A 28,000-nucleotide genomic window follows, 5' to 3' on the forward strand; every position below is an offset into this window, starting at 1 on the left:
TCACCAGGCGCTGGCTGGCAGGACCCTCCCCTCCCCGATGCAGACAAAAAAAGGGAACGCTGCCATTTGACGTCCTCGAGCTGAACCTCACGCGGCTCCGGCGGAGCTGCCTTTAATTCAAACTGAAATGGATAATTTTATCCCGGCAAGGTCGGGATGCTGAGCCTGGCAGCACCGGGAGGGCCAGAGCTGCTTGTCTCCAGGTAAAACCTTCAGACCCAAAAAACGTGTCTAAAGTTTACCAAGCCACCACCTGCTCAGCAAAGCCACCACCTGCCCAACAAAGCCACCACATCCCTGCATTACTTCCGAGTTTGCCCCCAGGTTTGGCCAGGAAGGCAGCCAGACATCCCGAGGGCCATGACCACTGACCTTGGGCAGTGCCCCAGCAGAGGATGAGCAGCACAATCACTGCTCTGAAAGGAAAATAACTCCTCGATTTGTACAGATCCTGGAGGACTGAAGAGGTGCAGGGTGGCAGGTGTGGGGTGGCGTGGGTGTGGGGGCACCTGTAAAACCAGATCCCTCCCGAGCTGGAAAGGCCTGGCTGTGACACTCAGCTGCTGAACCTTCCTCTCATTTCATCCACCCTTTGATTCCAGAGCTGGACTGTGCCTGGTTTTGCTCAGAGACACCAAGTGAGGCACTGCAGCCCCACCTAAAACACCAGGGGTTGAGAGTAAAAATAACTGGGAATGATCCTGTCATTGGGAGCACAATGATCCATGCCAAGCTGGCATTGCAGGAAGTCCCACCCCAATCCCAAGCAGGTCCTTTAAAAGGTAATGTTTTGCCACTAAGACGGTGCTTCAGCTCCCCACTGACTCAGGAGGGGCTGTGGGATGAGAAGTGAGTTCCCACGCATCCCAAACTGGGAGGGGAGCACAGGATCTGGGCTGACGGGGGCTTCCCTAGCCTGGCACAGGGACATGGGGGGACGTGAGCCTGGCGTGGTGAGGATCCATTAAATGTGCTTCTCAGGGCTGATCTGCTTCCAAGAATTTCCAAAAATAGTGGCAGCACCAAGCTGGAATGGGCGTTGGGAGGAAATGTGACTCATGTGCCACCCGGCACCCCAGCGGAACCGAGCACAGGGCTGAGCAGGAATGCTGGAGGGATGGGAGCTGTGGGAGGAGGCACGAGGGCATTCCGATCCCTTTCTGGTGGCAGCAGAATGCCCACGGAGGGGATGCAGCTCAGGCTCATCCCTGCCTGTCCTTCCCTCAGGGCCCCTCCGCTGTCCGTGATTCCAGCTGCTGGGAATGATGGACAGACGTCAGTCAAAGCCTGGCAGCTGCCAAGGGCCCCAGCAGGGATGAGCTGCTGCAGCCAGACAGCAAAAGCTGTCCTGAGGTGGAGAAAAATCCAGCCTGTGCCACGTGAGATGTCTCAGCAGGGCCACAGCTGGTGGAAGAAGGCAGAGGTGACCTTGTGTGACAATCCAGCCACTTCTGGGAAGCGGGAGAGCAGAGCTGGCTGCATCTCCAGCCCCATCCCACCACAGCCAGCTCCCAGGTACATCCCTGCCCGGTGGAAAGAGCCCTGTGAGCATCCCACAGGGAACAGCTCTGGGCCAAACCCTGCTGGGTGTTAAGTGCCTTTGCTCCAGCCTCAGCCAGCCGGGAGCATTTCGGCACAGGGCAGAGGGAAGCAGGAGGCCGCTGGCATCTTCACATTGGCTTTGTGCTCCCTGCAATGGGTTGGGACACAGTTTTTCATCCAAAGGTGTTTTTTCCCCACGGAAAACCCAGTGTTTTCATCAGGGTCTTTCAGCTGAAAGACAGGTGGGTGTGTCAGCTTTGGGAAGAGGGGGTTGATGGCAATTTTGGGGTGTGGGGGGATGCCAGGGCTCAAGGGAGGGGATGGAGAGCACCCCCAGCCCTGCACACTCCCCCACCACCCAGAGGGGTGGGTTATGGGCTCCAGCTTGCAGGTCTCCCACGTTGCCATGACAACAGCAGCATCCCAGCTTGGCAGGGATGGGAGATCTCCACCATCCCACCACTGCCTCGCCCAGACACGGGTCTGGATGCTGGCACGGGCAGCACCCCTGCCGTGCCTGCTCAGGGTGCCCGGGGCAGCACCCTGGGCCCACAGAGGAGCACGAGGTGCTGTCCCTGCTGACCACACTCCTCCCAATCCAGCCTTTCTTTCACACCCCTCCAAAAGCCACAGGGCTGCCAGGGCAGGGGCAGGAAAGGGTTCTGCTTTTCAGGTGAGTATCTTCCCATGCCAAAACCCTCTACCTGCTCCAGCTTTGCAGGATCCTGGCTAGCAGAGCTTCCCTCTGCCAGCTACAACACCCCTAGGCTGCCCCCAAACCTCTCCTGTTCTCCCCAGGGGTGGCAGGGTGGGCACTGGGCTCCCAGATCGTGGATCCTACTCCCCCAGTCACCCCAGATTTGGGAGCAGCAGAGCCAGAGGTGTCTCTGGGGTGGTGTTATCCCAGACTAATCAGAGCATCCTCATGGGCGGCTCTCGCTCTCTGCAGCCTCCCAACTCCTCAGCTCTCAGCCTGGAGAGATCCAGAGCTAAATCCTCCCTGACATCAGTGACACCAGGCTGGGGAGAAGTTAAGCTCCTTGCCTCAGAGGCTGCTACACCTCCGGAAAAGTTGTGTTTGAAAAGCTTTAATACAAGATTAATTGAGGCTTTAATAAACAGCAAATCAAGTGCTAATGGAGCCCAACTTGTAAGCCATGTGTAACACCTCAGGGGCTTAAAGGCATCCAGAATTTGCTTAAAGGGGGTGTTAATCACCTTGTAGCCCTGAAGATGCCATGTGGGAAAGAAATTTTAGGAGAAAAGGCTGCAGATGAGCCAGGAGTGCTGCCTCACCCCTCCGACCACTTCGGAGTGGGGGGTTTATAAGTGTTTCCCCCACCCCAGCCCTGACAGGAAGGCAGGCAGAGGAATTTGGGTCACCTGAGTGCCTCTGGGGCTGGAGCAGAGTCAGGAGCCACAATGAAGAAAGGCCAGTTTATAAGGGATGGCCAGATCCCACCTGGAGTGTAGCCACCCCCCAGTCACGGAGCAGGGGCTGGAGGGGTAACTGGGGACCATTTGGAGTGGGCAAACCCTGCAGCTGGCCTGGGTCCCTCTGTTGGGCTGCACCTCCTTTGCCTTGTTCCCATCTGCACTTCCCTTGCTGAAGCTTCGCCACTTCATCCCTCTGCTTTGCACCTCCCCATCCTCTCTGCTTCCAGCACCGCACAATCCCGGGCAGTGACTGAGATCCCTCACCCTTCTCTTCTTCACCCCGAGGGAGCTCCAGCTCCCTCAGCCTCTCCTGGCCTCACTCCAGCTTGTGGCACACCTGCCATCACCCGAGGGACTGGCCCTTCTCAGCCTGGTTTCAGGAGCACTGCCAGGAGCCTTTCCCAAGGATGGAGCTCTAGTTCCAAAGTCCTGTTTTGCCCCACGAGCGTGGCTGGCTCTGCAGAGCTCCTGGGTCTCCTCTGCCCCACGAGGCTGGCCAGGATAGCTCATACATGCCAGGACTGATTGTCTGGCTGACCCCCAGGGTGCCCAGACAACTGACTTGGCTTCAGATCCAAGGGGACTCCAATATTTGGAGGCTGCCAGACACACTGGCTGGGAGACTCTGGAGGCAACTGAGTACAGGCTGTGGCTGTGTGAGATGCTCAGCAGCAGGTGGATGGATGGACTGGGGTAGTTTAGTGGTTAGGACCACGGTTTAGCATGGTCACATCCATGAGTTTGGATATCTGCCTTCAGGGGAGAGGAGCAGCTTCACAGGACCCCAGAGCACTTTGGCTGGCATCAGCTCCAGCTGGTTGAAGCCACTCAAGGTTGTCTGTCAGGAGCTGAACACCATCTTGGCTGGCTTCCAGACTTGCCAAGGGAGGCTGGATCTTGTGGAAGGACAGGCTGGGTTCAGAGACCAGGACCAGCACAACAGTCACATTGGTCTTACAGCAAACTCCCTGCAGGACGAGGCATCTGGCTCTGAGTTGACTGGAGACAGCAGCTCTTGGGAGCCACTTGTTCATGGCACTCCCCAGCTTTCTGGGAGACATTCACTAGCCAGCCTGCTGTGAGAGGGAATCAACCACCAGTAGCTCAGGATCTTCTGCCAAGAGTTCTGGAAAGGAGGAGCCCCACACCCAAAGTCACCACTCAAGGCATGGAATTCCAGCTGTTGTGCATCAAGAGCTCCAGAGCCCCATCAGTGCCAGCAGCTGTGGGGCACAAGCCAAATGCATTCTCCAGGCCCCAAGCAGTGGCTGTCAGCTGAGGGATAACGTTCCCTCAGAGGGACAGGGACAGCCATTCCACCCTGCCCTGCTCCCTCCTTCCCTTTCTAAGTCACTTGAATTTTCCAAATTTCAGCACCAGGCAGCTCAGCCAGGACATCCCAGCGTCCAGATCAGAGAATCCCAGAATGGTTCGGATTGGAAAGGACCACTGGAGCTCACCTGGAGCAATCTCCCTGCTCAAGCAGTGTGCCCCAGAGCACGTTACTCAGGACTGTGTCCAGATGGCTTCTGGGTGTCTCCAGGGAAGGAGACTCCACACCCTCTCTAGGCAGCTTGTGCCAGTGCTTGGTCACCCACACAGGAAAGAAGTTCTTTCTCATGTTTGTGATTTAGTGGCCACAGAGTAGCTGGTCAAAGGTTGGACTCAATGATCTTGGAGGTCTTTTCCAGCCCTAACAATTCTGTGTTCAGGTGGAACTTCCTGGGCATCAGTTTCTGCCCCTTGCCTCTTGTTCTATTGCTGGGCACTCCCAAGCAGAGCCTGGTCCAGCCCCTAACACCTCCCTGCAGATACTGAAGGACATGGATGAGGTCCCCTCTCATCCTGCTCCTTTCCAGGCTGGACAGGCCCAGCTCCCTCAGCCTTTCCTTACAAGGAGATGCTCAAGTCCCCCCACCACTGTCTTTGGTCACAAACAGGTCAACTGGAGCCACCTGAAGACCCCAAACAGCTGCAGCAACTTAATGATCTTGCTGGAGACAAGTTTTCATCTTCAAAATGATCTTTGAAAGCTCACAAAGATTTTGGGAGGTTCCTGATGGCCAGAAAATGGCCAACATCACCCAGGCCTGCAAGTAGGAGGCTCCAGGGGTCAGATCCATCCACTCACCCCACAGAGCAGCCACGCACAGACACAATGGAGGGATGGGGAGCCCAGCAAAGCCCCACCTGAGGTTTACATCTCCCCCCAGCTGCCTGTGGTTGGCTGTGGTGGGAGCAGGGAAATGTGGGATTGGCCAGGGACAGCAGGGCAGGAGTCCCCATGGCCCAGACCAATCCCAATCCCAATCCCAATCCCAATCCCAATCCCAATCCCAATTCCAGCCTGTGGGAGGGAGAGCCCGGCTGGTCCTGCAGGAGCTGAGCTGGGGTGGATGTGCAGGCTGAGCATGGGGATGGACAGAGGGGTGGATGGAAGGATGGATGGATGGGTGATAGATAGATGGAAGGATGGATGGATGGGTGATAGACGGATGGATGGATGGGTGTGTGGGTGGACAGATGGACAGATGAATGGATGCATGGACGGATGGATTGACGGGTGGGTGGGTGGATGGATGGATGGATGAATGAATGGAGACAGACCGACCCTACAGCCCTTCAACCAAGCTCCCAGGAGCATTTGCAGGACCAGCAGCCCTCAGTGTGACCCTGCACTATGTGAAGCTGTCCCAGCAGAGCTCCTGCCTTGCTTTAACGGAGCAGACCAGCCATGCTTTGGGGTGGGCAGTGCTCAGGGCCATGGCCACTCTGGGCCAGGTGAGGCTGGACGAGGAGCTGGTCTCCTGCATGACCCAATTAGAGGCGTCCAGGGAGCTCCTCGTGCACAGGGCTGGTGTTCCTGCCCGAGACATCAGCTGTTCCCTGTCTAATTACCCACGGCTGAGTCATCCCGGCCCCGCTTTATCAGCGCTCGCAGCCACAGACAAAGCGCCCTTTGTGCTCCTCCAGCCCCTGCCAGTGGGGAATTGCCAAGTACAATTAATCACTGGCTCCTGCTGCTACAGGCCTGGGACATGGTGCCCTGGGAAGATGGAGATCAAGGAATGGAGAAAGGCCACTGCCTTCCCAATGGGACAGAACTGGGACTAGAGCCCAGATCCCTATCCCACTCCAGGAAGGTGATGGCAAGGAAAATATGTCCCCTGACAGGGAACAGCCACCACCCCTGCCATACCATGGAATGGTTTGGGTTGGAAGGGATCTTAAAGCTCTTCTTGTCCCACCCCCTGCCACGGGCAGGGACACCTTCCACTAGCCCAGGTTGGTCCAAGCCCCGTCCAACCTGGCCTTGGACACTTCCAGGAGTGGGGCAGCCACAGCTTCTCTGGGCAACCTGTGCCAGGGCCTCACCACCCTCACAGCCAACAATTCTTCCCAATATCTCATCCAACCCTGCCCTCTGGCAGTGGGAAGCCATTCCCCATTGGCCTATTACCACAGACCCTTATCCAAAGTCTCTCTCCAGCTCTCTTGGAGCCCCTTTAGATACTGGAAGGGGCTCTGAGGTCTTCCTGGAGACCTAACAGCGGTGGCTTTTGCCCAAGAGAGGCGCTTATGGCTCTGCCAGCAAGAGCAAGGCAAATATTTGTAAGTATGGGAAGTGTGCAGACCAGGATTATCCAGTTTGGTGAGTATGGATGATCCAGGGACAGCTCCAGCAGGTCCATCAACTCCTCCTGCTTCCTGAACCAGACATAGACCCTTGGAGAGGAAAACCAGTGCCCAATTTCCAGGCCATGCCTGTGCTGGGAAGGCTGTAAGTCCTGTTTGCTGTGCAGTGGTTTCCAGGCTGGCAGGTCCCAGCAGCGACGTGGGACGTTCCCGGTACCCAGCAAGGCTCATCTGCACAGGGCTGGAGCAGGAACTATTTTTGGGATGGAAGCATTTGGCCAGGTTGTGAAAGTGCTGAGCAGCTGCTGTTTCTGCACTGGTGGCTGAGGAGGGTCAGCAGAGGTGTCCCCGTGTCTCTGGCAGTGTCTGGGTGCTGCCCCTGGGCCGGGGCTGCTGGAGAAGGGCACAGCCAGTCCCTGCTCACCAGGAACGAGCTGCTCCTGCAGCTCCCTGGCACAGCAGAGCAGGAGAGTGGCTCAGCTGCCAGTTCAGCCCCTCCACCTGCCCTGCTCAGGGGAGGGTTGGGTCACCTCTGCTCACCTGGCTGGGTATCAGTGTCCCAGTGCTGCTGGGGGGAGCCAGGTAGGGAATTTGAGGCCTGATTGGTAATTAGTTACCTCTGTTCTTGGCACAAAGCAGGACACAGCGAGCTGGAAAGCTACATGAGCGTGGCTCTGCCTGTGCCCTACATAAGGAGAAGCATCCAGCACCTCCCCACCCCTCGGGACACCAATCCCCCCTGAGGCAAAGCTCACCTGAGCCTTCCCTGAGGGGAATAAACACAACGTGCCCACTCCTGGCAGTGCCAGAGCAGAGCAATGAGCTCTGCAGGGCACGGAGAGCAGCTCTGCACCCCAACACTTGCCTGTCAAAGGGAGGGGATCAGGCCAGAGCACGCTGGGAAAATGGGGTATCAGCACCAGGCACCACGCTCCCGTTTTTGTCACACCAGGACTCTAAGGAGTTAACACCAAATGCCACCTCCTGTATTTTATCTCTCCTCCATTGAGGCAGCTCTGACAGTGGCAGCAGAACAATGCGAAATTCTGATTAGCTCTGGTTTTCCAGCAAGAGGGGAGGCACGAGAGGGTGGGGAATTAATACTATTCTGCATAATTTTTAATCTAAATTCCATTTCTTTTCTTTTCTTTCTCCAGGAAGCAAACAATCTAGGGGGTTTTGTACTCAATTTCTTGCTTTCATAATCTAAATGAATTGTTTGCAAGTAGGAGCCAGCTGCAAAGCTGGCAATCTTGGATCAGATCTGCCTTTCCCCTAGTTCCAGCTCCTCAGCTCTGATTAGCTAATCCTGGCTGCCTTGTGGCAGTTTCCAGGGAAAAGCAGCGTGTGAGCTGCAGCTCCCTGTGCTGGGGCCGGGGCTGAGGGCCGGCTGACAGCATTGATTTCGGGTGGGTCCGTGGTGCTCCCGGTTGTCAGTTCTCCGTGGAGGAGTGGGGTATTCTCTAGGAGAAAAGGCTGGCGGGGTTATTTATGGAATCCTGGCATTTTGGAAATACCAGAGGATGATTCTTTCCCCTGCTCTGTGCGGGGTGTGTTAGTTTGTTACGCTCAGGCTAATTAGCTGGGCTTTAAAATAGGAATAGGAGGCACAGCAGCAGCTTCTTGCTTGGTGATATCTGGGTGCTGCCCCATTTTTGGGGTGTTGCTGGTGTGCCTGGGGGATGTGGCAGAGCTGTCACCTCCATTTGGTGAGGCAAAGATGGTGGTGGATGGAGGCTCACAGAGCTCAAGCCTCAGCAGTGGGATGTCTGGAAGGGGATGGGATATTGGATGTGTTTTGTGCCAGGCCCTGGTTTGCTACACGGTAAATTAATCTTCCCTGTGAGGGTGGTGAGGCCCTGGCACAGGTTGCCCAGAGAAGCTGTGGCTGCCCCATCCCTGGAAGTGTCCAAGGCCAGGTTGGATGGGGCTTGGAGCAACCTGGGCTAGTGGAAGGTGTCCCTGCCCATGGCAGGGGGTGGAATGGGATGGGCTTTAAGGTCCCTTCCAAGACAAACCTTCTATAATTCTATGACTCCATGAATTAATTTGTGAATTGAGAGTCGTGGTCTCAACTCCTGCTGCAAAGCTGCCAGGCCTAGATGTGCTGGGGGTGTCCCACTGGGATGTCACCTCTCCAGGCTGACTGCTGACAGTCCCTAGAGCATCATCTCCTGCTGTGCAGCTCCCCATTCCCCCACTCTCACAGCTCTGTGGGCCCAGGTGAGTGGGACATGGCTCTGGTGACCCCCGTGCCCCACACTGGGCTGCTGCTGGTCCCGTGTGCCCTTCCCTGGGCACAGCTCCACAGCCTCAGCCCTCAGTCGCTGCCTGTGCTTTATTCCACATGCTCCTTTTTCAGAGCAAATTCCCCGAGTGCTGGGGGGTGGATCCTTATAATTTTCATTTGTTTCAAAGCCGTACATGGCTTTACAAGCATGACAGAAATGCGCCTGGAGTGCAGGAAATGGCCTACTTAGCTGCAGGAGCAGAGCAGCTTCTCTGTCACGCTGACTCCAAGGACCTCGTCCTCCCCAGGGACTGGAGCAGCTGCCTGCTTCCCTCGCCAGTGCATTTCTGCAGCTTCTCTTCAGGAGATGTCTGGTGCCACCACAAAGCTCAGAGAGCAGTGAACAGGCAGAACAGTGCTGGGGAGCAGAGGTTTGGAGGGTATTTCCACATTCAAGGCCAGGTTGGACAGGGCTTGGAGCGACCTGGTCTAATGGAATGTGTCCCTGTCTATGGCAAGGGGTGGAACAAGGTGGGCTTTAAGGTCCCTTCCAACCCAAACCAGTCTGGGACTCAATGATTCTGAGTTCTGACACTGAAATGCTGTGTGAGGTCGGGACTGGTCTCTGTCCATGTTCCCCTGGCCGTGACAACCTCTTTTGGCTGTTTCAAGGTGGTTTGGAGAAGGAGAGGGGCTGTATTAGGACTGTTACCCACAGAAGTAGCACAGCTTGCAGGGCCAGACCTCCAGCTTTTGGACTTACTGGGCACTTTCAGCCTCATCTGAAAGGGGACAGATCGCAGAGGTGTTGCCTTCTCAGAGTTTGGGTGAGCTGGGAAGGAGGAGGACTCACCTCAGGCTCTTATGGAAGGAAAGGCCAGTCACAGAAGGGGTTCACCTCCCAGCAGCACCCAGAGGTGTGGTGGCCAGGCAGCTGCACATGACTCTGCCTTCACACCACTGGGACAATGCACAGGGCCTGTTTGTGCTACCTCTGCCATGCCTGGAACCAGGTGCATGCACAGAGAATCACAGAATATCCTGAGCTGGAAGGGACCCACAAGGATCATCCTGTCCAACTCCTGGCCCTGCACAGACACCCCAACAATTCCACCCTGTCTCCTGGAGCTCTGGCAGCCTTGGGGCTGTGCCCACTGCCCTGGGGAGCCTGGTTAGTGCCAACCACCCTCTGGGGGAAGAACCTTTCTCTAATACCCAACCTAACCCTGCCCTGACACAGCTCCACCTGTGTCAGAGAGGGTAATCAGACACTGGAATGGGCTGCCCAGGGAAGTGGTGGATTCTCAGTCCCTGGAGGTGTTTGAGGTGAGACTGGATGTGGCATCAGTGCCACGGTCTGGGGTTGGATCAAGGGTTGGACTTGATGATCTCAGAGGTGCTTTCCAACCTGGCTGATTCTATGATTCTATGAGTCTAATAGCTTTAGATCCTTCTGATATTGTGGCACCCAGAACTGCACAGAGGCAGGTGAACATTAAGCTGTCCAGCTTTTAATCTTATTGAATGGCTCTACCTGGTGTACTGAACCCTCCAGGGATCCAACCTTCTCTCAGACTATTTCCATTTTATTTGCTGTGGTTTTGTCTTTGGTTCAGAGAACACACTAGCAGCAGCAGCTACTGAGTCTCTCCATGAAGTCTTTGAGGCTTGGGGAAGATTGAGTTCCCAAGAACCTGAGAGACAGATAGCAGAGAACACTGCTGAAAAGTTCACTTACTGAACTTTTCCCAGTCAGAGGAATGCTCCAAACCTTGCTCCATGGACACAAGCAGACTGTCTCTGAATGCATTCCATTAGAAACCATGGCTACAGTTCAGAAATATTTGTTTTGGGGCTCTGATCCTTCCTCCCACCACTCTCATTTATCTTAGCGATGCTAATGCCACACTTCAGACTTTGCGTTTTAATCCCAAACAAATATATGTGTTCTTAGAGCTGGGAGTGCCCATGTGTCCATCTCCACAGTGGCATCCAAGGCTGCTCGGAGGCCTTGACTGTCCTGGCTAAGAATCCTGGGACTCAATCCGGTGGATGCTCTCTGATGTCAGTGAGTCAAAAAGGCCGCAGAGCAGCTCCTGGGCCTGGGGAGAAAAGAAGGGAAGGGTTGGGGCAGAGCTGTGAGTTGTGCATGGCAAGGAAACTTCTCTTCAGATGCAGGTTTCTTGTGCAGAGGCTGTTTTCCAGGCTGGATTAATCCCAGCACAGAGATGGCTGGGAAACCTCTGCTAGTTGTGACCACTGTTAGGCCGTTCTCAGGAGTCGTGTTTTCAAAGAACAACAAATAGCAACAATATGCAGAGTGGTAAGTGGGAAATCTACTCCCTCTTCCAGCTGCTCTGCCTCTCTTTCCCAAACCTTTCTCTGGAGCAGCTCTGGCATGGCTGCTTCCAGGCTGGAGAGGCCAGGATAGTGCCAAGGGCCCCGGGACAATCCTGCAATCCTGGCTGTGCTAATGAGCACCATGTCCCATAAAGCACAAGAGATGCTGTGCTGACGCCCACCCCACACAGCCCTCGGGGCCCTCCTGCCAGCTCTGCCTCTCCTCACAGCTTCTTAATCTCTGTTATAGACTCCAGCCCCTCTGCTGCTGAGGGGCAGAGTGGCCAAGAGCGGCTGGGATGTGTTTTCCCCCTGTCCCTCTGCTCCAGTCCCGGGTTTCAGGTGTCTGCAAGGAGGGAGATGCTGGAGCAGACTCAGGCAGAGCTGAGGGATTAGTGCTGCCTGCCAGTGGAGGCTCAACTGCATCTGTGGGCTCTAACTGAGGGATGACTGTGCAGTGTTACCCCCTGCATGTCAGTGATGTCCTGCACTGCCACCGAGGGACGGCCACCTCAGCCTCACGGGCTCATCCAGCCACACTCACAGCTGCAAGGGAGGGGAAATGTCCAGCCCCAGGACATCCCAGTCCTGAGGCTGAGCACAGCACACCCTGACTACTCTCTTATTGCTGGAGACATTCCAGTTTGGGCAGGGACATCTGGAGGCCCATGGAAGTTCAACAGCCCCTGATGGTGGCCATGGCTCTGTCACACTTCCAGAGGGGAACTGGTCTGTGTGTGCCCAGGATAAGCCTGCACGGCATTTTCAGGGTCACTGTGTAAAAATAAGGAACTTCCAAAGTGTGGATTTGTCTGCTCCTAAGGCAGATGTTTCACACAGGCAGGTGAAGGTGCTCCAGCAGTGCAAGGCTTGCTTACCAAAAGGGCTGCAGAAGCAGGCAGACAACCAGCCCAGGCCCAGATGTCAGCACTGACACAGTCCACATTTGGAAAGCTGATTTCCCATCCTATTGCCTAATCCCAAATCTCACAGGGAGCAAGGATGATGTTGCTTTTCACTTCCATGGCTCAACTCCACCAGTAAAGACTGCAGCTCTGCTCAGACCACGAGGATTTGAAATCCATGTTCGTTTAACCCTCCTGAACTTTGCCTGGTATCAGGATGTTCCTCATTAGCTTTGCCCTGGAAAGCCTGGCTGGCATTTCATAAACTCATTAGCAAGAGATCAGAGGCTCAAACATCATTCCTTGGGCCACCCTTTGAGGTTCAGGTTCCCTGGTGTGCTTGATCCTCAGATCTCACTCTGATTCCTACACCTACCCCAGATTTGGGAGCCAAAGACCCACTGGAAAACAAACCTGCTGTTTGTACCCCCAACAAGACGTGCTGCACCTGCCACTGTCCCAGGACTACAGTCCTGGTCCAAACTCTGAGCTGCTGAGAGCAGCTCCTGCTTCCACCAGCCCCAGAGGGATTAGATTCCACATCCCAGGCTGTCAGAAGCAGGGAGAAGGGCTGAGCATATTTGCTTTTTTCTCTTCTCAGCACAGAAGCGCCCTAAGCCTTTTCCTGATAGGCTGATTCCCCGGTGCCGGGAAGCAGAAAGGATTTTATGTCAGGCAGGGATATGTAATGTCCTTTCAAAGCAAATCAGAAGCCAGCCTGGACTTGCTGCCCTGTCACATTCCTTGGCAACAGCCTGGCACCCTGGCAGCAGGCAGCAGTGAGCTGTGACAGCCCTGCAGAGCTGTGCAGGCAGAGCTCCCAGGCACTGCAGCGGGAGCAATCCCAGCCACGCTGTGGAGAATCCCACTGTGCCACGGGGAAAGAGCCTGAAGGCAGCAGCTGAGGGACTTTGGGGAAGTTGGGGTAGTTTTGACTGTGTTAAAAGAAGGAACACAGACTTCAAAGAGGGCTCTGTGTCTTTTAAGGCTCAGTCCTTAAAGCACTAGTCCTGAAGGCAGCAGCTCTCATGTGTTATGTGAGGTTACAAGCACAACCTCGCTCTCCTGCTGGGGTTTTTTGGGGAAGGAAAAGGGATCCAGAGGAGAGGCTTGGGCATTTGCTGTCATTTCTCACTCCCCCCAATTCTTCTATCACAGAATCACAAAATGGCTTGAGTTGGAAGGGACATTAAAGACCATCTCGTCCCACGCTCCCTTCCACCAGGAGTTTATATCTCCTAATCCCAATTCTTCAGGCACTGCCTCCTCTATCCAAACCTCTCGTCTGTTTTGTTCTAAACTTTGATGATTACAGCCAGAATTTTAGAATGTATTTATGCAGTTTATTCCCATTAGCTGCCCACATGTCTGGAGCTCAGTGTTTCCTTTCTTGGGATGAACTACTGAGAAAATATTCAGCCAACCCACCCCTGGAATGGCTTCATTTCTCCTCTTCCATTTGGATTTGGGCTTCTGAAACATAACTTCTGGAACACAGGACATGTGCCAGCTTGGCCACAGAGCTGAGTGAACATTTCCTGTCACTAATTTTTGACAAATATCACAGCTATTTGAAATCCTTCCCTGTGAGGGTGGGGAGGCCCTGGCACAGGTTGCCCAGAGAAGGTGTGGCTGCCCCATCCCTGGAAGTGTCCAAGGCCAGGTTGGACGGGGCTTGGAGCAACCTGGGCTAGTGGAAGGTGTCCCTGCCCATGGCAGGGGGTGGAATGAGATGAGTTTTGAGGTCCCTTCCAACCCAAACCATTCTGGGATTCTGTGATATTTTTTTAAGTGTTGATTTTTGAGAAAAAAACCCCTGAATTTCTATGGAAAATATAGATTCTTTATCAATATCTCCAAGTATTTTGATTGAAAACTGTGTTACCACTGTAATTTGGGAGACAGTTTGACAGGATGTTGGTCCCACGTTCCCCACGTGCTGGGCTCAGCCTAAGCCAAGGCTTGGGGCTGCCACAAGACACCACCTCTGTCTCACAAAGCTTATCATTTTCTTCTAAAATTCAACCAACATTGACAAATTTCATTCATCACAGGGGCACAAAGGACACATATCTCTACCATAAACTTCTCTACTTGCCTGATTCTCATTCTGGGGATAAAGGAGATGCTCTGCAGTGTTCAGGACGGACTGTTTCTGCCAGCAGGCACTGGGGGTAAAGAGGAAGGGAAGGCAGTGTTAGTTTGCCCTGTCAGCTGTCAGGGAGTGCAGATGACCCAGCTCTGAGGAGGACTGTGCTCTGTGCCAGCAATTCCAGCCACGGGCATCTGCTACTGAACTTCTTTACACAGCTAAATCCTGGGTTTTACAAAGCTTTGTATAAATGGCTTTGCACTATTAAAATATAAACCTTCAAACTAACAGTTGCATAATGGGGGGTCTGGGGCTGACATGTAAGTGTAGATAGTTAGCTCTGTGCAAGGGTCTTGTTCTCCACAAAGGTAATCTGGGTGTTTAACACAAACCCCAGGACTTTCTGAGCCGCAGGGACTGCCCAACTAGTCCTTGTTTCGCTCTGTTCCTCCTCAAGCCACACACAAGCTGACCCTGAAACGTATTCAAGAGAAATCAAAAGGCATGGTACAAATTTCAAAAGTGCCTTTTAAACTGACTCTGTGCACACTTGGAGCCTCAGGCTTGAAAATTCTCCAGAGGCTTTGGACGCCACTCCCTGCTCCCTGCCCCCATATCCAGGTATTGTGCTTGGCAACAGTTTTCCTTTCAGTGGTTTTCAACTGCTCTAAGATTTTACACCCCATGTGTTCATTTTTTTTTTATTTCTACACCTCCTACCCCTCCAAAGCTCCCCGGGATGAGCTTCCTATAGGGATAACATCGCTCCCTGCTAACAGCAATTAACACTGGGAAGAATGTTCCGTCACAAAGAATAACATCCAGCTAAGTTCCTTAGCACTTGCCTTCTGTTCTGATTGCATTACATTGTTTAAAGGCAGAAAGGCAGAAAGCCTGGCCTAAACTCTGATTTTATTCTGCTGCAGTGTTTTGGGTGTTTTACCCAAAACCTGCCTCCTGAGTTCAGTACAATGTTAACCAGGTGAGCTCCCAAGTCCATGTACAATGCATTTAGGTCCTAACAATCTTACAGGCATCTGAAAGTACTTTTTAAATGCTTAAAACTATAGAGGAGTAATCACTATGGCATCAGCATCACCTATTAAGGCAGCTAAATCTGGTTTGTCATGCATAAAAAGCAGAGCATGCCTTCCTTCCAGGAGCTGCTTTGAATCCACTGCTGTACATTCTTCTCTCTGCCACCCTGCAGCCAGGAAATGTGGCTGTGAAAACAAGTTATGACAGGGAAAATTCAAATGCTTTAAAGTGAGATATCCAGGCAGCCGGATGCTGACAGAACTAGAAAGGTAAGTCTCACATAATTTTTCCTTGTCTGTGGGGTAGGATTGTGTCACTTCCTTCTCTGGGTTCTCCCCCTGGTTCCCACTGCTCCCAGGCTGTGCTGCAGCTTCCCCTCACCTCTTCCAAACACTGACTTCACTCTGCCCTATGAGTTAGCCTTGGCACGTGCCCAGATTCTCCCAGATTCCTGCTCTGGCTCCACTCTTGGCAGGCAACCAAACTCACAGGCTGCTTTTGTGTCCACACCTGCATTGGTTTTGTCCCTCTCTCTGTTCTTCCTGCCCTTTGGTGCAGAAATAATTCCTTCATGGATGTCCAGAAAGCAGCCAGAGTGGGCCCTGCTGCTTTCTGCAGCTCCTAAGACACACTTAGGAGGGTCTGGGTCTGTCTTCAACCCCCCCAGGGACTGAATGCCTCTCCAGCACTACCAGAGCTGGCTTAGGGAAGCTTTAATAGACTCAGAGCTAGGGGCAGTTACACTGGCAAAGACCACTTTGTTCCTCTCAACACCTGATTCCTCCTTCTTATCGAGGCCCATCTCCGACATCACATCCTAGGCTTCCATACAGATGGCAACATTCCTCCCCCTGGCACAAAGAAAAGTGGCTCAGCTGTGAATCAAGTCCCAGGGCTGTAAAATAATCCCTCCACCGTGGTGCTTCAGCAGTGCAGCTCAAATTCAGGCCAAAACCTGGGCAGGTCGTGGCAGAGAGAGGGAAATAAATACCCAGTGACTTACACGGTACAGAAAGGGCTGATGGAGTTGTCAGGGTAATTAACCTCGGGTGTTATTTAAATTGAAGATGTCTTGGCTTGAAGTGCCCTTATGAGGCACTAGTGAAGTCAGGCTGGGCTTTCAAACATATTGGCAAAGCAGATTTTAAGCAACGTCTTGTGAGACAATAAGGGCCTGAGCTCCTGTTGGCTGAAGCTGATCTACCTGAAGATGTGAGCTCCCCTCCTCCCATCCTGGGACACACTCTCCTGCCCCTCCCTTCCACGGGCACCACTGATCATGAAGGCAGATATGGGGTTTCTGTATGAAATGGCTGCCTGATCACTGGTTCTGGCACCAGGGTGAGAGGCAGAGTGGATCCTGCCACTTGAAGTGCCTCTTGACAGCCATAACTTATGCACGTGTTGTGCAGTTCAGCAAGGGACTCCTCTGTACAGAGCAGGATGAGAGGTGAAGGCACAGTGAGACTGGCACCTATTCCTGCCCACTTCCTTCTCAGCCCCTGGGCTCCCTGGTAAAGACAGGAGAAGCCACAGGAAGTTTCTCTGGAGGTGCTGCCTTGAGACTGAAGCTGAAAACACGTCTAGCCTACAGGAGAGGGAAGTGCTGGGCTGCAGCTGGTCCTGCTAAGCAGCACCCATGACTCTGGGAAAAACAGAGAGGTGGGGGGCCTTGTACTGGCAACCACCCTCCCAGAACCACCCCAGTGATCTCTGGGGTTCCCAGCAGCTCAATTTTCTCCTGTAAACCAGGAAAAAAACTGGAAGAAAACCCAGCAGAAAGGTCCTGGGGAAGGTGCTCTTTGCCTCCCTTTAGTGCTGTGCCTTGCAGGGTGGAAGGTTTGGGATGTGGCTCCCAAAGGTGTGATTTTAAATGAATGGGAGCAAAGTCTATATTTTGCAATTACCTTGAACACATTTTTGAAAACTTACTGCTGAACTTTGTTCCAACCATTCTTCCTAGGTGTGGCCCTGAAACATTTCATCAAAGTATGACAAGTCCGAGGTGCCTACAAACGTGGATATTCAGCTTTCATCTTCTTGATGCTTGAAAATTCCATTATCCCTGAATACTTAGTCCTGTTCCACTGACAGCATCATCTGGAAGTCCTCCAGATGGTCCAGCCAAAGTCAGGACAGTGTTATCAGTGTGGCTCCTGCCCTGCTCCTCACTGAATGTGTCAGAAAACACCCTCCTTGCTTCCTCTGCCAGAGGAACCATGTGCATGAGCTACACATCCCATTGCCAAACACCAGCCCCTGTGTAGGCAAACCTTCCCTCTGGGGAACAGAGGGTTAATTGCCCTGCTAATCACTCCGTTTCACTAATCGGTCCCTGCAGAGGGGTTCTGTTTGTTTTTCCAGCCTTATACATCCTCTATCCAACGTTTGTGGTGATTTATTTAAGAGGCTAATTTTGATTTTGCTCTCTGGCATTTCAGTATTTTTTTCATAGCAAACATAAAATCTGCTAAGATATTTCTCCAAGGAATTTTATTGATTCAGCAGGTCTATTCCCAATGGGAGTCCTTATTTCAGAATCCCCTGTATTCATGGAACCACACTGCCAAACCTCACAGACACTCCAGGTCCTTAACCAATGACACAACTTAGTATTTAAGGTCCTGAGTAGAGGACACATGACTTGGAAAGTGTGGGATACTCTGAGGTGTTGTGCCCCTCACAACAAGAAAGACACTGAAGGGCTGGAGCGTGTCCAGAGAAGGGAACGGAGCTGGGGAAGGGGCTGGAGCAGCAGGAGCAGCTGAGGGACCTTCTCACTCTCTCCAGGAGAGTGGAGCCAGGTGGGGGTCAGGCTCTGTTCCCAAGGAACAAGGGACAGGATGAGAGGAAACAGCCTCAAGTTATGTCAGGGAAAGTTGAGGTTGGATATTGGGAAAGTTCTTCCATGGACGGGGTGGTCAGGCACTGCCCAGGGCAGTGGTGGAGTCACCATCACTGGAAGTGTTCAAAACACACGTGGATGTGGCACTTGGGGACTTGGCTTAGTGTAATACATGGTGGTGGTGCTGGTTTGATGTCTGGATTTGATGATCTTAATGGTCTTTTCCAACCTTAGCGATTCCATGATTCAGTGATTAACAAGGTAACTGTGAAGAAGAGGCTGCCTTTGAGTGGCACCTGCCCTCATCAGACCTGGAATTACAGAGCAGGAGGTGCCCCTCCTCAGAGCACAGGCTCTGTAGGGGTGTGGGGCAGGGCCATGTCCTCTCTTACCTGTCCAGCAGGGAGCCGAGGCAGGTGACAGCATTGTCCCGCTGTGCTGCCAGCACCAGGCACAAACCATCCTTCAGGAGGGAACACTGCAAGAGAGGCAAGAACAGAGCTTTAGTGCAGCTCTTCACTTAAATGAGTCTAATTCTGGCTGATGAACTGCTGACAGCACCAATAACCCCTGCGGGAGGGGCTGGAGCCACAAAGGAACAGACTCTTCCAAGTTGAGAGGATCGTGCCTGAGCTGTTATCCGGCTCCCACAGCTCACTGTTACTCCTGCTCCCCTCTCTCAGAGTGAAAATAAGCAGGGGGTGTTATTCAGTCATTACCTCTGCTGGAAGCAGGAATAGGGAGATAAGGTAAATGTTGAGATGTTGTAGCAGAAGCATTCATTACTTGAAGGAACCCACCTCCCTTCCAGCACGGGAAAGCAAAGGCTGGAACATTCACCTTTAGCTCAGCAGTGCCAGATCCTTCTGGAAGCACGCCAGCTCTGCCCAGAGTCATTAATCTCTGACAGCAGGAAGGAGGTATGGCTCTGCCCCACACACACTGATTCACTTTGTCATTCCTAGAGAGCTGCACATTCCACGTGCAGGGGGATGGATCCTCGGGGGACCCGCGGGAAAAGGAAGCAGTTCTTACACTAATTGGCTGCTAGATGTAATTGCTGTTCCATATAGATGTGCTTCAAAGGAATGTCAGTTTAAAAAATCACAACCTGAAAAGGTCTTAGCTGCTGTTATTACAGATAACACTTACAACTGAAAGGCTGGAAGCACAAATGTGTTTTGCAGAGGGGCTGCTGTGCTCTGACAGCCCTTGGGTGGTTGTTGATTTGCTATTGCCCCTGGTTTACCCTGTGCTGCTGACAGCACTGCCTTGTACATTCCACCTTGATGCTTTGCCCCGGCAAGGTTCCTGACATGGTGGGCTTTTCCTACACCAAAACAGTCTGGGCCCAGTATTTGGCTGCTGTGAAGCAATGCCTGCTCAGCCCAGCAGCACAGCCCGTGCTCCAGCCTCGTGAGCGCTGGCACAAGCCCCACACTGGGCTGCAGCCTGAGCTGTCAGCACCCACTAACTGAGAATCCCAGAGTGGCCTGGGGTGGAAGGGACCTTAAAGCTCATCCCATCCCACCCCCTGCCATGGGCAGGGACACCCTCCACTATCCCAGGTTGCTCCAAGCCCCATCCAGCCCCCAGGATGGGGCAGCCACAGCTTCTCTGGGCAACCTGTGCCAGGCCCTCACCATCTCATCTAACCCTGGCAGTGGGAAACCATTCCCCCTTTTCCTGTCCCTCCAGGCCCTTGTAAATTGTCTCTTTCCATTTTCCCTGAAGGCTCCCTTCAGGTCCTGGAAGGCCACAATTAAGTCAGCCCAAAGCCTTCTCTTCACCAGACTGAACAATCCCAATTCTCCAGCCTTTCCTCATAGCACAGCTGCTCCATCTCTCTGATCATCTTGGTGCCTCCTCTGGACCTGCTCCAACTGGTCCATGTCCTTCCTGTGCTGGGGACCCCAGAGCTGGAGGCAGCACTCCAGGTGGGAAATCCCTGCCTAGGACTCCAGGGCACAGTCCAAAGCATGAAAGAGTTGTTCAGCATTGTAGTAGAGGATTAATGGGGTGTGATTAGAGAAAGGGAAAGAGAAATTGTATTTATATAGAGAAACAAGACAGGAGACAGCAGAACACATATAATAGTGCACCGATGGGTGAATGGAATTAAATGTTCAATAAATAAATAATGGATGGGCAATTCCTACTAAGGATACACTCACACATAATGATGTTGAGGCTGGGGTCAGTGAGCCAGCAGGGATACAGGAACACCAGGGAGGGACACTGCTCAAGCTACTCACCAGAGGTGTCCAAACTCAGGGGCAGTGCTGGAACACTGCTACCAAAGCAAGTTTGCTCAGAGCAAACAGCCAGCTTAGCACAGCAGGGCATTAAAAAGCTCTTCATTTGGGGAGGAAGCAAAGCCCGACTCCAGCTGTTCCCTACCTTTGCTGCCACACTGCCCTTGGCCCTGCTGAGTGTCCTGGAGACGCAGAGAGCCTGTGGCATGTCCAGCACGGTGAGACGAGCTCTGGACACCGAGAAACCTCTGCCAAGAAGCTCATCCAGCAGGTCCACGTAAGGTGGGGGCTCTGAACCCCGCAGGATTATCCCAGGCAACACGAGGCAAGTGGTTTGGCAGCGGGTACCCAGCAATGGCTGACCTGATGGGAAAAGATGAAAACACTTATCTGATATTTCCCCCCCCCCAAGTGATTCTTCCCCGCCACGGACATGGAAGTGGGATGTTGGAGGCACTCAGGGGTTGTGATGTGGTTTGGGATGCTCATCCCAAGCTGCTGGACTCCTGCTGCCTTTGTGTCCCTATCTGGAGAGCACAAGACAGCAGTACTGACCCCATTTCAGGAGTCAGACAAGGACAACTGCTGCTTTGCTACAGGAGATACGGTTCCATTTCATTTTTTTCCATGCAAAGAAATCTGTTAATCCAGCTGCTTTTATAATCCCTAATGTAATTCTGCTCAACATACGTAAGACTTAATGTATTTCATATTTTCCTCATGATAAATCTGTCTGTCCATTAGGCAGCAGCTTTGTGATAATTATTTGCTGGAAGGAGGTTTCCTTGTGTGCAAGAGCTTCCTCTAGTGTTCAAGATGAGCCCAGAACGTGAGTGATGTGTCTGCCTTGCTGGAGGCACTTACTATATCCTGCCTGACAGTTCAGGGATCACGTGGACTTGCTTTTCCAGGACAGTAACTCTTTGAAATACATTTTCTGAGACACAAAAACATCAGGGCTGTACACTGGTTTCCTTTTTACTCTGCTTAGACATCTTCAAAGCAGAGATCCTCATGCAGCAAGAAATTAAGGGCACATATTTTGAGATTTGATTCCACACTGGGCTGCGCAAAGCCTGCAGAATACCTCTGCTCTCTCCATAAGCTATTTTATTTTGTTTATTTTATTTTATGCAATCTCTTATAAAAATCAAGAAATGCTTCAGTCACAGCAGACCTGTGCTACAGGCCCAGTTCTTTCCCATTGTGCAGGAAGATAATGGGAGAAATACCAAGTAACAAATACCTTGGGAAAAATCCTCCTTCAGAGACCCCCTACCCAAAGTGACAGCTCTGCTGTCCTGAGGGCAGAGGCCTTGACTTACCACCCCTTCCCTGCACTTCCACATGTGCTGCCTCATGCACCTCTTGGTATGGGACCAGTGCCCCAAGTCCTGTGTCAGGAAGGGTTTAAGGAGAGATGTGATGGTCTGTAATTCTGTAGCATTTTTGTCCTACTCCTCTCTCAGTCTACAACAATCCTGTGGTTCCACTGCTGCTATTGATGACCACAGTGATCAGGTGCAGCACAGAACCATTTTCTGAGCTGCCCACATCAGTCACACCAGAACTCAAGCTACAGGAACGACAATGAGCTGGTTCCAAACAATTCTGTTCCCCAGTGAACACCACAGGGATGCTTTACTTGATCACTGCTTGTTTGTTTGCAAAGGCTTGGGATCAATCCACAACATCCCAACATGGCAGCATCCCCCTGTGTTAGTGACATCTCGTGACCTGAAGGATGCTGTATCCCAGCTGTGTTTACACTTGTCCATCAAGTCAAATCAACAGAAAAGGCCCAGAGAAGCTGCTGCATCCAAGGGAACTGACAGCCTTGCTGAGGCTTCAGCTCCAGATCAAAGTCAGCCTGGCAATAGCTGGGAGTCATTTTGAGCTGGCAGCTGCTCAGCAGCAGTAGGAACTGAATGAGCTCTCAGTCCAGTTTCTGAGAGGTAGATGGCTGTGCTGCCAGCAGCACTCCCTGCATAAATTGTTATCCATGCCCTCACAGAACAGGCTGCCTCCCCACCACCCAGCCCCCCTGTGTCCTGGTGTCCTGCCTCTCCCAGGGAGGCTTTGAATGGACACACAAACCACTGTGGCCAAAGTGGTGCTGAGACACCTTGTAAAAGTTCAGGAGAGGAACGTGTGCTGTTGCATCCACCAGCTGTGTTGACAGTGCTCGTTCTGCTGCTGCTGTTCAGGTCAACTCCATATTTAACCCCTAAAACACTGGCAGTGCAAAGGCCCAGCAGGTAAACAGTTAAATGGCTGCACTCCCCTGGAGCTGTTCTTTGCAGCTCAGAGCTGTCTCTCCCTTCTGAAAGGACATCAATACCAAATCTTGCTGCCACCAGATGGTTTGTCTTGCTGTCCAATTAATCAATAGCAGTCCCAATCTGTACCAGGAGTTACATTTCCTTACCAGGATTGCATAGCTGCTCGGAGCCCAGAACATTGGGTTTTCTTCCTGGCTCACAGTTTAGGATCTTGTGCTCCTTGCTGACTTCCAGACTGAATATGGGGTCACGTTTCAGGTTATAAATCTGCAGGAGGGAAGGGAGGGAGAGAGAAGCAAGTCACATGAACACTGCTACCTAATCAGGAGGGCTAACGCTTCTGAAGGATTGATTCAGGCAAGCTGTGAAGCTTTTGTTGCTGTTGTGTACTTCTGTAATTGCCAGCCCAGAAAACACCTGCTTGTCTGGAGATACAAGAACATTTTGCATGCATTTTTCTTCTTAATTGAGGCTTAATTCAATACAGGATCTTGTCATCCTTTTAAAAGTCCTGTATCCAGACATCTTTCTAAGGTCTCTACTCCCAGCTTTTCCAGGCCAGAAACTCAAAATCTGTGAGGCTGGCAGCTTTATCCAGTGGATAAGTAAAGCTGGGGAGTAGCAGCTCCTTCCTGTCTCTGAATGAAATGGCACATCCAAGTGTCAAGCAGAGCCACAGTGCCCTGGGCTGAGCTGCACAGGGACAGCAGCACATCAGTGAAGCCTATTACAGATGTGGCCAGCAGCATCCAGCTCCAGAGCTCATCTCCTTGGACTAACTCAGCTGGGTCACCTCTGAGCCACAGCAAGGCTCAAACATTTCCATCACTCCAATGAGCATAACCAAATCATTATTCCATCATCAGCCATCCCACCTCATTTCTGTTCCTGAAGGACACAAAGCTGGTAAAAAATCAGCCCCTGGGTCATCTGTGCTTAGCAGTCAGGGATAATGCTGAAAGCAAACATCCCCCTTCCAAAGCAATGCTGACCATGTGGGAGCTTTGCTCCTGAAACCCTGAGCCCTCCTGAATTTCCAGCCCGGGGTTCTGAACAAACAGTTCTGAACCAGCTCTTCTCCACCAGCTCTCTGGGTCAGTACAGAGGGAGCACAGTGTGGTAGGAACATCCACAGGAGAAGGAAAACTCAGCAGCTGGTAAAACACATCAAAAGCAGCATTATCTAAAACATAATAGGAAAGAAGTCATGGGACAGCAAGGCCAAAGCCACTGCTCTGACACAGCAGGATAAACCCCAGGAAAGGGCAGATCCTACCTCTTCTTCCTCCAGTGTCTGACACTTGGCACAGCACAGCCCTTCTGGGAAAAACAGCCTCATATCCCGGACAGCCATTCGATAGGATTTGGAGCCTGAGAGATAAATAAAATGAGAAGATTCTCTCAGGCTTTGAATTAAACATTTTCTCTAGACTCACACTCATCTTTTGGAGAGATTGATGATGTGCAACTTACTGAAGTAATTGCTTTAAAGGCCAGCTGTTCTGTACAGTAATAGCAAACGTTTAAAACCATTATATTTAGAATAGTTTCATTGCCTCCTTGGCATTTTGATTCTGTCCTATTATCACTCAGCAGCTTCTTCATGTAAACAAGACTCCTATTTCCTAAGAGTATAGTCAAGGGAATCATGTTAAGGAGCCTGTGAAGCCCTCCAGTACCAGCTCTAAATCCCATTGTTGTTCCTTTGCTTCTGGATCACATCAGGCTGATCTTACTGAAGGAAAAGAGCTACTAGTTAGTAAAATAAATGTACTTAGTAACAATAATGCAGGTCCTAAATAGGCTGGGGGGCTCTAACTGACCACAGAAATCAGAATTAGCATGAGGCACTGCTAATGCCAGTGTCTTTTCTGTTCACCTGGGGTCAAAAAAAGTGAATTGAGACTAGAACAGGTACAGAGAAATGACATGAGGATGGTGGAAGGAATGGAGAGTCATCTGAAGAGTTAAAGCTAAAAGACCTTGGCTTGTTTGACCCAACATGACCCAAAGCTGAGAAGCAATTTGATTTCTGATAAACACTCCAGGGTAGAAAAGGTCAGAGGCATAAAAAGAACTACTTAAAATAAAATCCAGATAATGGCAGAAGAACAAATGGGCACAAACTGTATGTGACTTTATTTAAGTTTGAAAATGTAAGAAGATTTTTAGCCATCAGAGCAGAGAAGCTCTGTGACAACCAGACAAGTGGGGTGGATGCTTATGAAAGGGAATGTGTGATGGGGTTGTCTGTGAGGGAATTAGCTGATCTCAGTGACTTGAGAGGTCTCTCCAGGCTTAGCAGCTGAATATTTCCCTATAAAGCATCAGTGTTATAAAGCACTACTCAGGATGTGTTGAGATTCGTGGGTGGAAAATATTAGAGAGGGAAAAGCTATTTCTGTATCACTGGAGTCCACATAGTTTGTCAATGTGCTGGCACAGATCCATACTCCTGGGATACAAATACACAAATATCCTCTGAAATATTCCCACCTTTGAGGCTACCCATGAAAGAATCCCATCTGAGAGCACGGTTTGAACTCCATAATTCCAGCTTTGTATGGCCAGAGCCCCTAACACAGCACTTCACAATCCTAAGGTTGTATAAGTCTCCTGTGTTTGAGCTGTGCTGGATCCTTTTTGTACCTTCCATGTTTAAATCACTGATGCCATTAGAGGACACAAATGCTCCCAAAGTGAGCAACAGTAAAACTCTTGCTTTGCTCAAGGTATAACCCAGTGTAAGGTGCATACACCTAAGAGCTCTTTGGATGCAAGGAAAAGCACTGTACAATGACTTTCCAGGCTCCAGAAGAGATGAAAGTAAGGCAGGTTTAACTCTGCAGCTGAGCCTCAGACTATTAAAGCTGTATGACTGCATTACCTGGTTCAGTGGTCTCCCTGGAACCCAGTCTTCATATTAATTGAATTTCCCCAGTCACTTTGGGAGGACACAGCAAGAGTTTGCTCTGCTTCAGCCATTAACTAAAGTTCTTCCTCAGCTGGAGCAAAACTGAGAAAGCTTAGTATTCCCTCCTAGGAGAGGAAGATGGTCTTACAATCTCCCCACATTGCTCATGGAAAGCTCTTCCTGCTTAACTTGTAGGTAAATGTTTCACCTGTATTGAAGGGCAAGCTCTTGGAGGTACAAGGGTTTAGGAACAGTCCTTTCCTTATGGACAGACACCTCCTTGGCAGAGCAGCTGGGTCAGACTCATCAGTTAGCTACAGCTACATCCATTTCCCTGGAATGTGTGCCAGGATGGCTTTGTACACAATGCAGACAGTCTAAGAGCAGGTGGTGGCCAGCTCAGCTCTGTGCTCAGCCCAGACTTCAAAGGTGGCTTCAAATCCCAGCCTGGGGATCTGAAGGGAATCCCAAAGCAGAACATCCAAGGGCTTCTCAAAAACAGTGAGCTACCTGTGACTCCCAATCAAACAGGATGAGGCTCAGCCTCTCTAATCAATATAAAGTCATCTTTCACTGAGTTATGCTGGGGATGCTCCAACTGTAGCAGGTGTCTGAAGTTTGGGGTATATATCACCCATTCTTAGTCATGACTGAGGAGTTCTCAGTCTCAAGGCAACCTGGATACACAATCCATTAACCTTAGAGGCAAAAGAAGCAGGGGCTGATAATGTAAAAGTATTGGCTAAAGAGCCCTGACCACTCTTTTTGTGTAGGTACATCCTGCTCTTCAGGCCCTCCCACAGGTGAGATCCTATGGGATCGTGGTGAGAGAGCTCTCTTGGCTCAGTCTTGGTCCTCAAGATTCCAATCTGATAAAAGAAGGTTCTGGATCAAGGGGTTGGTTCTCTTCCCCAAGCTGTACATGGAGTACTTCATTACCTACCAGTTTTCAACAGACCAATTGATGTGGATGAAAAGAGGGAGTGATTTCACAGCACAGAATACAAGAGAAAGAGCCAAATAATCCAAGGAAAGTTCTGGGACTTGAGAGCATACAGTGCCTACCAGCTCACCTGGGTTTAAATAAATTATTGCTTTATTATTTTTATATTTGTTTAACCACATAGAGCACAATCAGGTCCACACTGAGACAAAACACTACTCACGGGCAGTGATTTAACCCTTACAATGTTTGGAATAACATCCTTCTCTCCTTGTGGCAATACCTCCAGCAGCAATACCCTTTGTTCTCTACAGGCCACTCTCTCCAGGGGTGATTCCCATTTTCTCATCCTTCACACACACACACACACACATTGCAACATCCCAGTCCTTCCCTGCTGGCAGCTGAGCTGTGATGGTTCAGCACTCTGAGGGTGCTGACTGTGTGCTCTGCTCATGTGCCAGCTGGAAAGAGCCTCTCCCAATGGAAAACAGCTGAGTTTACCTGCTTTTCTCAGTCAGAGAAATTCTTAATCACCTCTGTATTGCTCCTTAATGTTTTGAGATGTTACAGAAACTCGGTATCTTGGAGTCTTTAATTCCTCTGTGAAATCTGGTGGGAGTGGGCCAATGGGTTATGGAGACATCAGGAGGACACACACAAGCAGAGAAGACAGATGGGTTCTTGGGGGTAATTACAGAATAACCAAGCCAAAAGTACAAAATGGCCAAGTAGGGAAGAGATCAAAGGAAATCTGTTATGATGGAACACAGATCTAGGGCTGTTCTGGGAAGAAACCTTTCTGAAATATATTCTCTAGGAGAATATTTTATAGCTGGAGACACACTCAGCTCAGCCACCAAGAAAACAGTAAAAGCTTTCTAGGGAATAATGGTCTTCACTGCCTGCCAAGGCTGGATCTGTAGTGACAATGCAGGAGGGAACAGTACATTTTTTATTTGCCATTTGCATATCTGAGTCTTTGGCCTTTTCTTTTACAAAAACCTACCATAAAATCCATTATGGACTGTGCTGGTGCCATACTGAGCCCTCCAGAGGCAGGGATCTACTGCTTGGGCTAGTTTAGGATCCTCTGGCCCCAGGAGATCCACCAGCTTCTTCACAGCATTTGGCCTCTGCAGGCACAGCACGAGAGCAGTGCCTGAGGTGAGGTAGGTACAGTGAGCTTCTAAAGCAGCAGGATCCTGAAAAGAAAGAACAGAGATGGGACAGTTATAAGGAACAGTGTTGGAAAGCACTGGGTATATCCCAGCTTTCCTTTGGCTAGGAAAAGTTGGAAGTAAGCAGATCTGCCACTACTCCTTGCTTTGTGTCCCCTTTGAGACACATGCTAGTGGCCTCTGAAGGCAGAGTTTAAAAATATACACCACAGACACCAAGTAGTGCTTGTGATATCCACCAGGTTACAGAAGGTTCAATTCCTTTGGCGTGAAGGAACTCATATGGATCAGATGGGAGCACGGGCACGGGCAGTATCACCAGGGTCATAACTGCCCTGGGATAACAAGCCACATTTAATT

The 28,000-nt window shown here is 51.3% G+C and overlaps 1 protein-coding gene across 7 annotated transcripts in view; it reads right to left on the minus strand.

Moving 5' to 3' along the window:
* Positions 1-10,749: 10,749 nt before the first annotated feature.
* The window catches only part of CUNH16orf71 (chromosome unknown C16orf71 homolog), a 92,669-nt gene continuing 75,418 nt past the window's right edge, over positions 10,750-28,000 (minus strand). For all 7 annotated transcript variants that reach the window (XM_027683523.1, XM_027683527.1, XM_027683525.1 and 4 more), the window contains 7 exons: positions 27,469-27,664; positions 23,879-23,973; positions 22,749-22,869; positions 20,466-20,683; positions 18,458-18,543; positions 14,189-14,258; positions 10,750-10,947 (listed from right to left, as the gene is read on the minus strand). In XM_027683523.1, the coding sequence (XP_027539324.1) occupies positions 10,870-10,947; positions 14,189-14,258; positions 18,458-18,543; positions 20,466-20,683; positions 22,749-22,869; positions 23,879-23,973; positions 27,469-27,664 (864 nt within the window). In that variant the 3' untranslated portion in view covers positions 10,750-10,869. The remainder of the gene's footprint in view (positions 10,948-14,188; positions 14,259-18,457; positions 18,544-20,465; positions 20,684-22,748; positions 22,870-23,878; positions 23,974-27,468; positions 27,665-28,000) is intronic.

The sequence above is a fragment of the Neopelma chrysocephalum genome, unplaced genomic scaffold, assembly GCF_003984885.1.
Source record: "Neopelma chrysocephalum unplaced genomic scaffold, ASM398488v2 Primary Assembly neopelma1_65, whole genome shotgun sequence".
NCBI lineage: Eukaryota > Metazoa > Chordata > Aves > Passeriformes > Pipridae > Neopelma > Neopelma chrysocephalum.